Genomic DNA, 15,828 nt, shown 5'->3' with positions numbered 1-15,828 from the left:
TTGTTGTGTTATTCAGGGGTTACAGTTGGCTACCTAAGCTTGGCGATCAAATAACATTACAGCCCCCCAGCCAAAAGCCATACACCCCGCTTGAAGGCACACAATCGCGCAGCTAAGATCTCAGGGAAGCATTTGCCTCGTGGAATGTGCGTTATCTATTGGTTTCTGTACAGTTGTATAGCGCTTGCTGGGGAGTGACTGATGAGAGGCCTCAGGTGTCATGTTGACTCGGGTAAATATATCGTCACATTTGCACGCAGAGACATTTCTGCCAACAAGGAACCCAACTGGGAAATGCATCGTGCTTAAACCTGAGCACAATAACGAGTCTCTTTCTCTCAAAGGCTTGTCTCGGTTTCTTGCGATCCATATCAGTGGAACATGGATGTCAGCTACTATTCGACCAACCAAGTAACGAAAACCAACCAGCCATCATTTCTTGAGGTGCTTCCCATGACGGCATTCAGCCAGACGAGAGCGCTTCATTCGATGGCATTTCACCTTTCCACCAACTTTCAGCTCCCCCCTCTTCAGCCAAGCCTAAGCGAATTGGACATTCTGATGTCCATCATCAACCGTCACCATTCACTTAGTTCAACCCCCAATCTAAGCCATTGTAAATAATCGACCGATAGTTCCCCATCCAGAACCTCGACCTAACAGCATCAGCGGCCAAGCCATGGTCTGTGTTCCCACCTAAACCACTCTTCTTGGCTGGCCCTTGGTTCTCTTTTCCCGGCGACATGGGTATTTGGACTTGGGCTTCCGGGGAGGCAATAAACACCACATCGGCGCTGACAAAAAGTGAGATGCTTGCAGTAAGCCACTCGCAAGCCCCGATAGTTGTGTAGCTTCGAGAACGGTAGAAATCCCCCTCGCCGGTGACTTGATGGCTGTCGCCAGACTTAAAACAAAATTGAATAAGTCTATTCACTGGGATGATTGGATGAGCCTCTACTGCCTCAGGAAGGGACTCCGTTGTGCGGATCATGGGGTTCAACTTCAATATGGTGCTGCTGTTGGGCCATACCAGCCGCTCTCGGCTTGGCTATCATTCGCTTCGCTCGACAGGGTCCTGCGTTTGTGTTGCGGTGTGCCAGTTGATGCGGAGAAGATACCCGTAGATACGGGATGATTGTCTTATCAGCTCATATCCGACGCCATCCCGTATGCAAAACAAGCCTCTTCATGCATGTATCACGGCTAATTTTACAGCTCTAGGTTGACAAAGATAGCCTTCGGACTCTCAAAACTTGTCTGTCTGCTGGCCCGAGATCCTCTACCGACTGCCTAGTAGGGTCGTTGATTGCATGAGCACTTAAAGTCTAAACATCAGTGATTCCGAGGGATAGACTAATGACTTTCAACAGTGCAACAAACCTTCCTCTTTGGGGGAGGCCATTGTCCTGTGGTAATGTTGTTCCGTAACAAAGGCCTTTTCACATGCGGAGTTCCGTGATTCGTTGCACTGAGCCGTTCTCATGTCTCTTTGTACCGTAGATCCTTTGTACTTGTGCCCCTGTACAAAGCGGTGCCTTGAGTATCACGTAGACGGTTGAGGGTTTCTGGGACACTTTGATATACGAATACCAGTATCCGTAGGATACCCCATATTAACAGTAGGCTGAGATTGTGATGAGCTTGATGGATTGAGGTAAGCTATCAACAATAGGTAGTCTACGCTAGCTCATCCCATGTTTCTCAGAATATTGACGCATATTCCCCCCACAAACACGCAGTTGACCCAGTCTATGCACCTAAAAAGAACTCACACGTAACGCAAGGTATCGGATCGCCCGTGGCCCGCCGGATCAGTCCGTGCGACTGCGTTGTGCAACACACGATGACTATCGCTATCCCTTGCACCAGTCAGAGGCATGACATCTTTGCCCGTCCCTCCCGAATGCAGTTAAGTGCACGGTCACGTAAGGAAGGGAGTGCTACCCTTTGTGATGGGACACGGATCGTCACGAGCTCGGAGGTCAAACAACTATGAGCCAAGACCCCGATCATTGGAGGTTGTGACTGGTGGCCACACCACACGTTGCCAAGCCCTCGCGACGCGGCTTGCCAAACGTGGACACTGCGTGAGACAAACACGCTCGTATCTCATTGCCAATCCCGTCGGACCGTAGCACAGCAGAAATGCATGTCAAGTGAGACAACATGTCTCCCAAGATATTCAAGATTTTGTTAATTCGGTTATCTGCGTGTTGTGTTCAAGGAATCTCCTTGAAGAGTACAAGTTGTCATTGTTAAGGGACACAAGGATAATGTTATGCAAGAAAGGCTGGCGCTGTCCTCCCAGATGATTACCGCCCCAGCTTATGTAAAATCAACTCCTCCGGTACAAACAATTGCGGCCGCGATCAAGTATGGCACTATGTCCGTAGCCAACATCCATATGCAAAAGAGTGTCCCTGCTCGAATCTTATATCGTCTCAAACAGAGGAAAAAAGAAAAGAGTGCGTCCATTCGGATCAGGTCATGTCACTATTACAGTTCTGCAGCATTGACTGACCACTCGCTCCAACCTCTCTCCTCACCGGGAAGCTTGATGCTCTCCCATTCATCTCTGGTAACGCTCTTCCACTCATCAACGGGCAGCCAGCCGATTCGGGCACGGTCACCAAAGCCGCCAACCCAGTAGATCTTGGTTACGACCAAACGCGCCCAAGCGCTCTCATGAATGACATTGCCAGGCAACCAGTACTTGGCGTCCTGGTGCTTGCGCGTGAAGCATGCCGCAAGTTTCAGGGCTGATACCGGTGTGGTCTCGATGGGCTCGAGATACCCAAAGAGGGCAAAACGTGGTAGGTTGGCCGCTGAGTAAGGAACAGTGTCCGGCGCGGAGAGCGACTCCTCCGGACGGCTGTTGTAATCGTAGCTGGAGAGGAAGGGGATATATGCCGAGAGTCGTGAAAGCAGGGAGATACGCTTAGCGGGCGGATAGGGTGGGACCCAGTTCATGGAGAGGGTAAGGTTTGATCCAGCCCGAACGTTCCTGAACGTTGTTGCGATCTTGATTTCGAGAATGGTAGGGTTACCTTCATCCTCACAGTCCGCCACATAATCCATCATTCCAATAGGGACGCCCTCAAGTCCATTACTGTCGGTCTCGAGTTCTATGTTCGATCGTCCAGAAGGGAAAACGGTCGAGAGGGTCGCCAGCTTGGTAAGAGCAAGGATGCGGCGCGCCATGACAACGGACTCATGGACCGTTGGGATCTTATGAGGAGCGTTTGTATCAGCATTATCGTTGTCGCCAAAGATGTTGGACGCCGGCGTGAGAGCCTGCGCCGTGGCAGCAAAGCCGGCGATGGCATGCGAGAACTTCATAATGTCGTTCCAGGTCGTATCGCGTGGGTAGAGTCGATGGCACTGAGAGGCTGATGCGAAGGTTCGCCTGTGATGCGCTGGACACGGTTAACCAAGAATGAGAACACAGGGAGGAAGAAGGTGACAAAGGTAAACCAGGCGAGGCGGTGGGAAATCAGATGGCTTTTGGCTTTGGATTCTGTTGGCGCGTGAGGAATTTGCTAGTGAATAATGGCGGAAGTTGGCCGCGCTAAGCTGAGGGGAACTGATCCCATGATGGATGATGTTACTCTCGCCAAGGCTCATGTCAGTAGATTGATAAGATTAGATCCTTGCATGCTATCGGCTGAAACCGGCCGGTGACCGTTGAGCTGCCACCATCGACCCACAACATCCAACATCTCGATGTCGCAAGACGGGTGATGAACGGAATTGTTCATTCAATTTCTTGATATGAATCAGCAGCATTATACTAGTATCGTGAGAGGTAGCTGGCTTCAGCAAGTGTATATATTGCTTTTATACTGGCAGTATCAAGAGTCTAAAGGAGGCAAGAGAACTTATGACCTCTAACCGAAGCGACAAGAAAACCTAGGCAAGCTTAGTATGACTGGGCTTCTAGACACGTAGTTATTCTTGGCACCCTGGTTTATGTTTACAAGTTTTCTTTCTCAAGATATTGGATCCTTCGTCTGGTTATGAGCAAATATAGTACCCACACAGCATTTCAGTTCGAAAGTTTTCGTACCCTGAATGGGTTATCAGTGCTCGTCAGTTGCTCCAAAGCTCGCGTTGTATCTTAAACAGTGCTTATTTGTCGTTGAATATTATGCGAAGTCGTGATCACTGTACAGTTATGTGTCACTTTCGAACCACCTTTCCGACCTGGCAAACAACACCCGATTGACGACATACGAGCCCCAGCCCCAGCAATGGGCTAGGCTCAGCTCAATGGATCCAAGGTACTAAGGGCTCAAAGCACATTCATCTGGCTTATCTGACATTCATTTCCGGGGCAGTAAGTTAAAGTAAAAATCATAAAACCCCCATCACAGACAGTGGAGTGTATTCCAGAGCACCAAGTTTTGAGATGACGCTATCTATGATTGAGAAACAGAGACTTCTTTCTATTTAGAGATTTCAGACAGCTACCTAAGTAGGCGGCACTTATGATCTTAGATATTATACTCGGAGGGCAACTAAGGTACCAAGTTCACCTCCGGCCCAGCTGCATATTGACTAAGGTATCTACCCTCAACATCTCTAGGGGGCTAGGTATGGTACTAGGTGGTTAGGTATGAGTTAGGACTACTACGTACACCATCAGGATCTCTTCGTTTTGCTTTTAGTCCGGATAACTCGGCTACTACTCCAGGGTATAACCGGTTTAGATACAGTAGATAGGAAGTGCCTGAATAAGATTCGAATTGTCCAAAATCTCGGTCGCCAAATTCCTTCTGCATATCAAATTCGGTTTGACCCAGCGAGAACAAGCCATTGTAATTCCCCCATTCTTACCAAGAGTTTCATTTCATCCAATTCGATTGATGCCGGTTGTAGAAGATTTACTTCCCAAACCATAGGCAAAAAGCCAGTCAACACAATACCAACCAGAAAAAAAGAAATTTCAACGATTTTCCATGTGATAGTTGGCATTTCATGTACCAAGCAACTGTCTTAAGGGCCGTGTATCGTCAACCATTCAAACCAGATTTGCTTTCTCCTTCTCCAGTGATGAGCTTGACTCAACACATCTATCTACAGGTAGCTAAGTCGGTATACCGTACTTGTTACTCACATTTGTCGTTTGCTCTAGCTGTCTGAGATGCACCCAGCCTCTCAGTAGGTATGCGAGGATCTGCCTTGTAGACTACCTTACCATTAGCTGTCACTCTCGTCTAGGAATTCTAGCTCAAGAGTTAGAAAACCCATACTCTTCTTATCCTACTCCAGTTCCCATCTACTTGAGGATTTTGGAATGTTACCAGCGTGAGGACAATTGACACGGAGGCAAAAGCTTGTAGAACCAACTGATAACATCCACTTTCAACATCACCTAGTTCTGGTATTTTCCTGTTTAGAATTTATGAGACGAAATTTCCTAAACAACGGGGTTCGTCGAAGAAGCCATCTGTGTAAGTAAGTAGCCATACAATCAGAGTAGCTCAACGGCTACTAGGTATCTATATATGAGAAGGTATGGATTGTACATGATTTAGTTCCCTTCGTCTTACTACAGCCGAGAAAAAATGATCCGCCTTTTGAAGTAATGTGCATGCTTCAAGAGACTATCAGAATTTAAGATTGCGTGCCTTGCTCAAGCGACAGCACGTCAGCAAAATGGAGATCATTCCTATTTGATGGCCGGATGTCCAGGTAAGGTCCATCCATGCCTTACCTTAGTGGATAAGGCATGTACGTCTTGGTTGCAGTAGCAACCATCCGTAGGTCGATTTGAAGGGACAGCCAATAGCGTTTTAAGTGGGGTCCTGCCCGATTACTTGTAAGTTGTTGATCAGATCTTCATCGAGCATCTAGGTTCTTGCCGTTCAGGCCTGTCCTCTCCGATTTATTGTTCTTATTGAGAGTCAGCTTCCATTTGACTTAAATTTTATCAAGCTCCATCATCGTCGGTAAACTCGCTTTCTTAGCACCCATATAAATCTTCTTTATTGAATTTTACTTCCACTGCCAATTCAGTGTTGATTGTTATTCTTATCTCTTCCCCACTCGCCGCCTGTCCAAGCCCAAGCTAAACAAAACAGAGTCCACCCACTAGTCTACCCCTCGACTCCAACTCCAGCTCACATCGCGACAACTAAACATCCCCACCATACACTGCATCGCTGAGCCATTCTCCTTCTTCTTCAATATTCTCTCGCTCAATTAAGCAAACACCCTCGGAAGAAGATAAGCAGCCATGGCTAGCTTTATGTCCAGTTTCTTCCCTGGAGGGAAAGAAAAGAATCCGGCCAGCGAAAATGGCAGTTCGCGACCTGCTACGCCATCCGCCAGGGTGGACAACTTCCTCAACCCCGCGAGCACACCTCAAGGTAGCCCGAGCAAGAAGACCAACCCTCCTGGCTCACATGACCTCCCATCTGCCTTCGAGAGTGCCTTAACACTCAATCCTCCCGTCATGGAACCACCTCTCAAGTTGGGCCGCCCTCAAAGCGCTGTGACCCCGCTATCACCTGGCAAGACCAAGGTTCAGCCCCTCGACGAGTCCAACGTCAATGTCGATGAAAGTGTCGTCCATAAGACGCGGCCTGGGAGCCCTCACAAGAAACAAGGCCAGGAGAACACACCCCCTACCTCTCGATTGGCTGGCACCGATTCTCCCCACCAACATAGCCATGCTGCCGTTACCCGCCAACAACACTATGAGCACAGAGACCGACCAAACACGCCTGCGACGAAGAAATTCAACACAGCTCGAGGTCTGACACCCGAAGAGCGAGAGATTCTTCAGAAGCCTAACGTTAAGCGACTCGTCAATGTTACTCAGCTTTGTAGGCATCTCCCAACCCATCGATTGTGAAGCGCATCTTATCGATTGGTCTCTAATACTTGTTAGACTTCCTTGACTATTACTTTGACCTCCTTACCTATGTTGGATCCAGACAAAAGCGACTAGCAGCCTTTAAGAACGAATACCCCCCGCCCCCAGAGACTGACGAGCAGACGCACAACCAAATGTGGACCAAGTACACAGGACGAGAACGTGCCAACTTGCGCAAGCGTCGAGTTCGACTTCGACACGGCGACTTCCAGATTTTGACTCAAGTTGGTCAAGGTGGATACGGTCAGGTTTTCTTGGCTCAAAAGAAAGACACTCGTGAAGTTTGTGCCCTCAAAGTCATGAGCAAGAAGTTACTGTTCAAGCTTGACGAAGTCCGTCACGTTTTGACGGAGAGAGATATTCTGACCACCGCCCAAAGCGAGTGGCTCGTTAGACTCCTCTACTCTTTCCAGGATGAAAAAAGTATTTATCTTGCCATGGAGTACGTGCCTGGCGGCGACTTCCGCACCCTGCTTAACAACACCGGTGTGTTATCCAACCGCCATGCCCGTTTCTATATCGCCGAGATGTTCTGTTCAGTTGACGCCCTGCACCAGCTGGGCTACATCCATCGAGATCTCAAGCCCGAGAACTTCCTTGTCGATTCTACAGGACACATCAAGTTGACCGACTTCGGCCTTGCCGCAGGTGTGCTCGCCCCGTCTAAAATCGAGTCAATGCGCATCAAGCTGGAAAAGGCATCCGAAAGTTCAGTTCCCTTCGGCAAGCCCATGGATCAGCGAACCGTGGCTGAACGTCGAGAGAGCTACCGGACAATGCGCGAGAACGATGTCAACTATGCCAAATCCATTGTGGGATCGCCTGACTACATGGCCCCAGAGGTCCTTAGAGGGGAGGAATATGACTTCACGGTGGACTATTGGAGTCTGGGTTGCATGCTGTTCGAGGCACTCACTGGATTCCCTCCTTTCGCGGGTTCCACCCCGGATGAGACATGGCGTAATCTGAAGCACTGGAAGGAGGTGCTGAAGAGGCCTGTATGGGAGGACCCCAACTACTTCCTGAGCAACAGAACTTGGAACTTCATCTGCACGTGAGTAAACTACACGCTTTTGGTGCTTGGTTATGGCGAATTTAAGCTGACTATCCCGTAGATGCATCAACTCTCGCACAAGACGATTCTCGAATATCAAAGATATCTATGCTCACCACTATTTTGCCGAAGTTGAATGGGATGTTTTGCGACAAACTCGTGCGCCATTTGTTCCTGAGCTGGACTCGGAAACTGATGCGGGCTACTTCGATGACTTTACCAACGAGGCTGACATGGCCAAGTACAAGGAGGTTCATGACAAGCAACAAGCCCTAGAGACAATGGCTGAACGCGAAGACCAAATGAGCAAGAGTCTCTTTGTCGGATTCACGTTCAGACATCGCAAACCTGCAACAGAAGAAGGCGGGAGCCCCAGAAAGCGCATTCCCACTGATGAGACGTTTGGGACGATGTTCTAGGACGAGCCCCAAACTCCTCAGAGTGTGGTTGGCTGGCGAGGTTTTGTCAACAGGGGGAAAGCCCTCTTTTGAAGTGATACGAGCGGGTTGCCCTGGGACCATATTTTCGGGCCTTAGTGTGTGACATGCATACCATCACGAGGATTCTTGATGCCTTTGTTGGTACTTGAACCTCCCATTGCTTTTCTTCGATGTTGCTGTATTATCACTTCCGATCTTGTGTTCGGTGCTGCAAGTTCTGCAGTTCTGTTTTTGTGCTATTCGTTTTCGGCAGGCAGGAGTTCTATACGGACCAGGTTTTTGTGTACGGTCCGCTGGTATGGAGTCTGAGAGTTGTCAGGCTGCCCACGATAGTTGCGGTTATGTATATGATTTGAGATTAGTTTCCCTCCTGACTTTGGCAGGTATGAGGACAGGGGGGGGTTCCGAAGATAGAAAAACCAACGCCTTCGTGTTGGCGTTTGCGAAGCAACGAGTAACTAATTCTGACTTGACACGGCTTCTTTGTGAGAGCATGTACGCCTTTATGTTAGTCAAAGGTAGGAAGGTACATACACCAACCTTGCATGTCACTGCTCGTCTACTGACATACGACTCGAGATCACAAGGGTAAACTTGTCGTGAACGAAAACATGCATTTGATCTGAGATATTAGACTTGTTTTCTCAAGGTATCGGTCCCAATCATTATCAAGCCTATTCGGTGGTTTCATTGATTTATCGTGCGTGGGTTGCCACAGTTAAGGAAGGATTTGCGAGAGAATGAACGAGAAGTATATAATAGACTCAAGTGGTATCATCAAACCTCTTTCAAAGGGTGTGTTCATTGCGAAGTCCTGTCCCATTCATCAAATTTGCACCATCACAAAACCTTCCCATTCGCTCGTTTCCTGTCCATCTATAAAAAACAAAAATAGAAACCCTCAGCCAATCGTCAGATCTATTAAGCAGACGTTTGCACTGTTGGATAGTTGTCGTGACGACTGTGCCATTTCTCGACATTATGCAGCTTTTGGCATGTGCATGACTGCCCAGCAATAACCATATATCAAGAGCCCATTCCCTCCATAAAACTCCAGCAACATCGGACGCGATACAATCCGCCACAAGTTAACAAATCCAAGTAAGGTATCAGTCCGTCATATGCTCAAGTCCTAAAGAAAACGCCACCATCTAAAACGCCTCGAAATCATGCCCCATTTCGCTAAAGTGTATCGTCCGCAAATTTTGTACCCTCGTTCAAGGCGGAGCTTCCAGAATCTCCATCATTACCATCAAAGCTAATTGGTTCTGTCTTGTTGCGATCACAGACTCATCGTCAGCCATTCCCATTCTTGAGGACCGGCAGAACTGCCAATCAACGAGCTTGTTTGTCCACCAGACATGCTGATCATGCCTGTGGCCGAGCCTAGCGTACTGGGTCGCTGGTTCAAGTTGAAGCTGCTGGCGGACATGCCACCAGGCAAGCTCGAAAGTCCAGCTGAGGAGCCGAAAGGACGCGGGGCGTCAATGGAGCTGGTTGAATCGGGACTGTCGATATCCATCGATACTGGCACATCTCCTCCAATGCTCTTGCTGTGGCGGCGTTGCCGTTTTGAAGAAGCAGTGGCGGGACGCTGCATTGACATTGATGAGGCACCAGGTCCAGGGCTGGTCTTTGGTGGTGCAGCCGCAATGGGGACAACCCCCTTACCACCCACAGCACCAGAAGAGGGTCCTGGACCAGCAAAATGACTGTTTGGAGTGCTTCCAGCGGTGTTGGCGCCCGATGTAGTACCACTCACTGGACTATCGATATCCTTACTGCTTGCAGGTTGACTAACAGCAGGTGGTGTCGTTGCCTTAGGCGTTGGGTTGCTGCTGTTTGATTTGGTGTTATTTGCTGTCGCAGTGGACATTGACAAGGTCGAATTTTTGCGAGAGTTCAAGGCACTCGCCGTCTTCTTAGACCTAGTACTGCTCCCTCCAACTGGTACGTTGGTCCCAGAGCCACGATTTCGCTTCTTAATCACATCCGTCTTCAAACTCAACGGTCTCACCACGCCGTGCAACTTCAGGAAAAGACCACATGCGTTACACAGTGGTTGACCTTCAGGGTTTCGTCTCCACAAAGGCGTTGTCTGGGTGAAACAGTTAGTACACGTGGTCGGAGCATTTCCGTCGTTGCCATTGCCGGCGGCTGTCTGCAAGTTGGTGGTTGAGCCCTGCTTTGACATTGGGGGCGAAGATGGTCTGCTTGGAGCCACAGACGAGAATCCTGACATGGTCCCGTTGGCATCACCAGCAGGAGAGCTTTGCATCGACTGTGCAAGCTGCTCAAAGCCATTCTGTTGTCCGCCAAAGTGAACTGGCGTGGACGCATTTCGCGGCAATTTAGGATGCTGCCTCCTTAGGTTTCCTCCTCTGAAAGACTGTGACTGTGATCGCTCGAGACCGCTCGATTCCCAGTCTCCATTATTATCGACAAAATCAGTTGTTGTTCCTCCGATCATCACCTGCTTGCGAGTTGGTCCACCGGGGAAGCGAGCTGCTTGGGTGCTGAACTGGCCTGGTAGGCTGGCATCCCAGCCCATGGCTCCCGACTCATCAAGTGATGAGGACATATCTTTTTGCATTGAAACATTGCGATCAGCAAATGCGTTATTATCCTCATCATCGGAGTCGGCTCCAAAAGAAAACATGTTGTCCTGCTGCATCTGAATCGTGGGTGAAGTGACAGCTGGTTCGTTTTGGAATACCTGAGAAGGGTCGATGTGTCCAAATGAGCTAGGAGCAGTGCTATATGCAGACATTGACTCCGATGCGGTTCCTGGAGCAGAGAACATAGTGCTGCCGCTGTTGCCGTTTGCGCCACCAATCATGAACTGCTGGCTAAGCATACTGCCAATGCTCTGCTGAAAGCCCTGGGGGCGTTGCGCTCGCGCATCCTGGGAGCCAAAATAAAATCCTTCCTGGTCAGGCATAGCATGAGGGGTCGAGACATTCGAAGGGTACGCAGATGCTGGTGGCGAGTAAAAGTCGTTGTTGTTATTGTTGTTCATAGATGCTGAAGGAACAGATGAATTGTGGTATATGCCAGAAAAGGGACCATGGGGTATCATAGGTGATGTTGAAGGAGAAAATGAGAAGTTCTGCTGGAAATTTCCATTGTTGTTGACCATGGAGTCATTTTCCATAAAAGTATCGAGGTTGAAGGGTACGTTGCCGCCATTAGACTGCTGAGGGATGCCGGCCTGGTTGGGCTGGTCTAAGGAATAGTCATGCAGCTCCGAATCAAGATCCAGATCATTCTGCGCGGCAGTGCTGTTGACAGCTGGGACTTGGGGTGAGAAATCAGCAGGGCGCTTTCGAGTCTGGTTGTGAAGGTTAGCAACCGAGCGCGAAACAAGTGTGCTATCACATGTAAAATAAAGAGTAACACATATTTGGAAGTTTGCGACGGACGAATGGAAACATGCGCCGCCGGTCACACAAAAGAGGAGTGGCATTCAGGGTTACTCACCCTGCGGTCATCGATGCTGGTTTTTCGTAGATGGCGGTTCACATAGTTGAACTCGCTACCCTGAGTAGCCTGGTGAATTGGCTGGACGGGGACCGACTGTGGGACAAAAGTCTGGTGCGATGGTTCCTTGCGGGATTTGATTGGGATGGCCGACGCCATTGAATTGCCGGACCTATCGTCAACCATTTTATCGCCTTCGGGAGACGCAAAGTTGATAGGCGAGCCAGAATTGTCAGAAAAAATGAAGTCGTCAAGATTCATGGCATCAGGTTGGGCCAGATTGTTTTCAGAAGACTTTCTCAGCTGGGCAATGCCGCTGGGAGAGCTTTGCATCATTGGGCGTCCAAGTCTGTCCGAAAGCCCTGGTCAGCACGTCATGGTCCAAAAGTAAGAACGTGATTCAAAGTACAAATGATGTTGCAGGAATAAAAGGTGATTTACATACCGGCTGCTGGCCTCCATGTTCTTTTTTCTTCGGGCATCTGCCTCGTCTTGCCTCTGCTGCTGCTCTGCCTTGTGCCTGCGTATGTTGAGAGCCATCATACGCCAAGTCAGATTCTCCATGCGGTGTTGGCTAGGGAGCTGGTGCTTGGTCCTCGCGAAGAATTTCCAGACCTGAGTCGCAAGCGGATCATCCTGCTGCATCCTGTCGATACTGCGATCGGAGTCGGCCAAACCATTCTGGAGAAATGGGAAAAGGGCGCTGCCGCCCAGGCCCTGCCGGGCAAGGGAATAGGTGGTGGCCATGTCGGTCTTGTGCTCCTTGAAGCTGGCCGAAGCGTCACGAGAGTTGGGGATGCGGTTCGAGTGGCCGCTGCGTTGAGTGGGAGCGTTGTGAGTAGCAGCGGTAGGCCATGCGCTTGGCCTTCTTGGAAAACGAAAGTCGTGCTCTGTTATTGTTGGGTTCATTGTTAGAACAGGACTTGAGTTTGCGATTGAGACAGATGTGCTCATGGAGGAAATATTGGACGGCTTGTGGTGGAGCGAGGACTGGACGAACTACAAAACTATGAGAGAGGGAAGAGAGTATGAGTGAGGGCGAGTGAGAGGCTGAGGTGACGAAGAGAAGGGCCCCCCACGTAGTGGCTTTAGCAGGAGGGTGTGAGAAAGTTCGGGTGTGGGTTGCACTGCTGCAGCTGCTTGCAGTCCAGATGCCGCTCAATTTACAGCAAGTATGGGTGGATGGTGCTGTAAGTTACAGAACCTAGCTGTAGCTATAGCTGAGAGCGGTAGGGCCCTGAACAGAAATCCAACCTCGCTGAGATCAGGGCAACCATCTCACCACACCCAAAAGCGGCCAGCTCAGACCCGACTGGGATACACCAGGTTCCGGACGGGGTGGGGTGCTTGTTTTTGGGGGGATGCTCCGGGGGCTTCAATGGGCACCCGGCGTCAGTGAAGAGCGGGCGAGCGGGCGCTGTTCACCGGAGGAGAAAGAGCGATTGAAGGGTGCTTGGTGTAGGTGCAGAGGAACGATCGAAGATGAGAACGTACGTTAAGGTATGTTTAAGCTGATGATGTATGTACTACGCACTGTAAGTACTGGTGCCGGTAAGGATGTACCTGTGTCGTCGAATGAAAAAGACTGACTGGTGGAAGGACGAGATGACGAGAAAGCCAAGAACTCAGATGTAGAGGGGGGAGGGATGCGGAGGGTTTTGAAAGTTGAGTTGAGTTGAGTTTAGTCGAGTCGAGTCAAATCGAATCTGAAGTTTACAAAGGCAACCTGTAGGTAGCCCAGGTATTCATCGAACCGATGGAGAGAAAGAAGACAGAAGGAACAGAAATGACTGGTTCGTTTATTTCCGTAAAGAGAGTAATCAATCGTTAGTGCCCCACGTTACTACTGCCAGTCTCAGCAGCGAGGGCATCGCACATCAACCCCGAGAGAATCTGAATTAGACTAGACGAGGATGAGGATGAGGATGACGGGTATTCGCCAAGACTACTTCATCGTCTCGACAGGTACTGTACCCATCACAGCGGATCCCGCCACAACGCTTAGGCCCGAATCGACAAAGATGAGCCTACTACCTGCTACTGCGACGGCTGAACTCGATGCGCTTTTTGCTCCTGTGAAAGAGTCACCGAGAGGAGAAGGGGAAGCCGCAATCGCATTAGGTCCAATCCAATCGATTCAAGTTTAAAACCACCTGTGGATTCACGAATGCGCTACCGATTCCTATAACCGGACCTCCACGTCCCCTCCTCCATACATGGAGGCCCATCAATCAACTACGACTTGCCGTTTGTACAGGGAGCCATGGCCACCGATTGTTGACGAGTGCTTCAGATTTCAAGGGTCCAGGCCCATTTTCTATGTACGTATGCCACGGGAAGTGGTCGCGGGAGCGCCACATGCAGCAGGGACGAGCATTCAGAACTTTGCCTTTGAGCAAACCCCTAGACCTCGAAATTGTGTGTAAGTAAGTGTTCTGTCCATTGGGTTGGATACCTCGAAAGGCCAGATACTTGGAAGGAATTGGTTGGGATTTTCTTACGCTTCTTAAACTCGTCTTCCTAATTAAGAACAATATAATCATTTCTGTTGCACCTTGTCTGTCTACTTTTGTTGTGATCCTGAAAATCTGTCTGCGCGAGCTCGGCGAAACTTCCTTCTCTGTTTTTCCCTCATGCCTCAACTTCCTCCGAGTGCGGATGCATCTTGCGCCAGATGGGATACCTAGTGCCTTTCAAACCAGTACCTATGGTTACCTAGGTTCATACATGGTTTCAGTATTTGGAAGGAACGCAGCTCCTTTGTGTTGTTAGTTGCAGGTCTCGATTCTATTTATTTTCTCTTGTTGAATAAAAACACAGAGAAAAACATCTCAAGAGAATTTCACGTTGTAACCACCACTAACACAGCATAGATGATCACCAGCAACACCAAGTACTGTACAGTACAGCTGATGAACCCTGGAACAATGAGTGGATAGCGATCACTGTTGTTCGGGCAAACGCCGCCAACTTGGGACCCACGATGCTGGGCTCATCCAGGGCGTCAAGAATCGAGAAGCTGGCTCTTCAGCCATGGATGTCAATGGTCAAGGGGCGCTAGGCACGTCCGACCCAATGAGCCTTAATTTCTAAGATTCAAATAGGTACTTCTCTGCTCTGCGCTGCTTGTTATAGCAAATAACACCAGCCAAGCGGATAGACTGTCGACCAAGGCGCGATCTATGCTGTGGTGTCGTTCTCCAGTGCACATGGCATGGGCCTGCTCCAAGTTCCGTTAACCGCCTCAAGCATACAACCCGGCCGTTCTCGCAAGCATGGCAGCCTACGCTTGCCTGAATCCGTACTGGTCTGCGTCGACCCTCAACGGCCGGATATCGCGTGTCAATATGTACTTGGTACTCTTCTTGACCAAAACACCAAACTAAAATCCGAGTCATGACGCCCGTTTATGTTTCGACATTACCGACTACTAATCGGGTCTGTTTAATGTTGATTTTCAATATTACTGCATGAAATTTACCACGCATTTCGAGCCATCTTACAGAGAATTTCCGTTCTGTTGTGGTATAATGGCTGTTACTTCTGCGAGTTAACACATATCTGGGACCGAGGCATCTGTGCGACTTCGGACGATGGCTCAGTGGAGTTTGAGCATTGCCAGTCGTTGTCCATATTGGCGATCGCGTCTGTGGCAATTTGCCGCACCACTCTCTACATCTCATTCCTTCATTGAGGCAACTTCAGAAATGGATATTGAATATCAGGGAATGAGAGCTTGAATGTATCTGGAACGCTTCATCAAGACAGACCCACGACCGTGCGTGAGCTTGGGCTAGGGGTCGCCCTGGCAGATTTAGATGGTGGAGCCATCTCGCCGGCCGCCACATGCAATTCAGCCCAGCAAGACGATTTTCAGGGTACCTGGTCGCCGGTTGCTCGATGCAGACCAAGTTCATGGCCTGTATATCCGTCACGGCGAAACAAACTGAAACTCTCGTCTTGGAGCCGTCACC

General features: G+C 49.5%; 3 protein-coding genes across 3 annotated transcripts; 1 reads left to right on the top strand and 2 right to left on the bottom strand.

Annotated features, from left to right (window-relative positions):
• Positions 1 to 2,496: 2,496 nt before the first annotated feature.
• BKA55DRAFT_685703 (pyridoxamine 5'-phosphate oxidase-domain-containing protein) lies at positions 2,497 to 3,339 on the bottom strand (the record flags this gene model as incomplete). Its single annotated transcript, XM_046198833.1, has 1 exon — positions 2,497 to 3,339. The coding sequence occupies one exon, from the start codon at positions 3,337 to 3,339 to the stop codon at positions 2,497 to 2,499; it is 843 nt and encodes a 280-aa protein (XP_046053964.1).
• Positions 3,340 to 5,766: 2,427 nt separating this feature from the next.
• BKA55DRAFT_242155 (kinase-like domain-containing protein) lies at positions 5,767 to 8,707 on the top strand. Its single transcript, XM_046185315.1, has 3 exons — positions 5,767 to 6,830; positions 6,896 to 7,934; positions 7,996 to 8,707. Exons 1-3 carry the CDS (start codon positions 6,239 to 6,241, stop codon positions 8,351 to 8,353), a joined length of 1,989 nt encoding a protein of 662 aa, XP_046053963.1. The 5' UTR covers positions 5,767 to 6,238; the 3' UTR covers positions 8,354 to 8,707.
• Positions 8,708 to 9,656: 949 nt separating this feature from the next.
• Positions 9,657 to 12,808, bottom strand: BKA55DRAFT_502863 (nitrogen regulatory protein area; the record flags this gene model as incomplete). Its single annotated transcript, XM_046186962.1, has 3 exons — positions 9,657 to 11,705; positions 11,855 to 12,203; positions 12,300 to 12,808. The coding sequence occupies 3 exons, from the start codon at positions 12,806 to 12,808 to the stop codon at positions 9,657 to 9,659; spliced, it is 2,907 nt and encodes a 968-aa protein (XP_046053962.1).
• Between the last annotated feature and the right edge of the window lie 3,020 nt (positions 12,809 to 15,828).

The sequence above is a fragment of the Fusarium redolens genome, assembly GCF_020744475.1.
Source record: "Fusarium redolens strain MPI-CAGE-AT-0023 chromosome Unknown BKA55scaffold_3, whole genome shotgun sequence".
NCBI lineage: Eukaryota > Fungi > Ascomycota > Sordariomycetes > Hypocreales > Nectriaceae > Fusarium > Fusarium redolens.
This window is presented reverse-complemented; position numbering and strand designations above follow the sequence as displayed.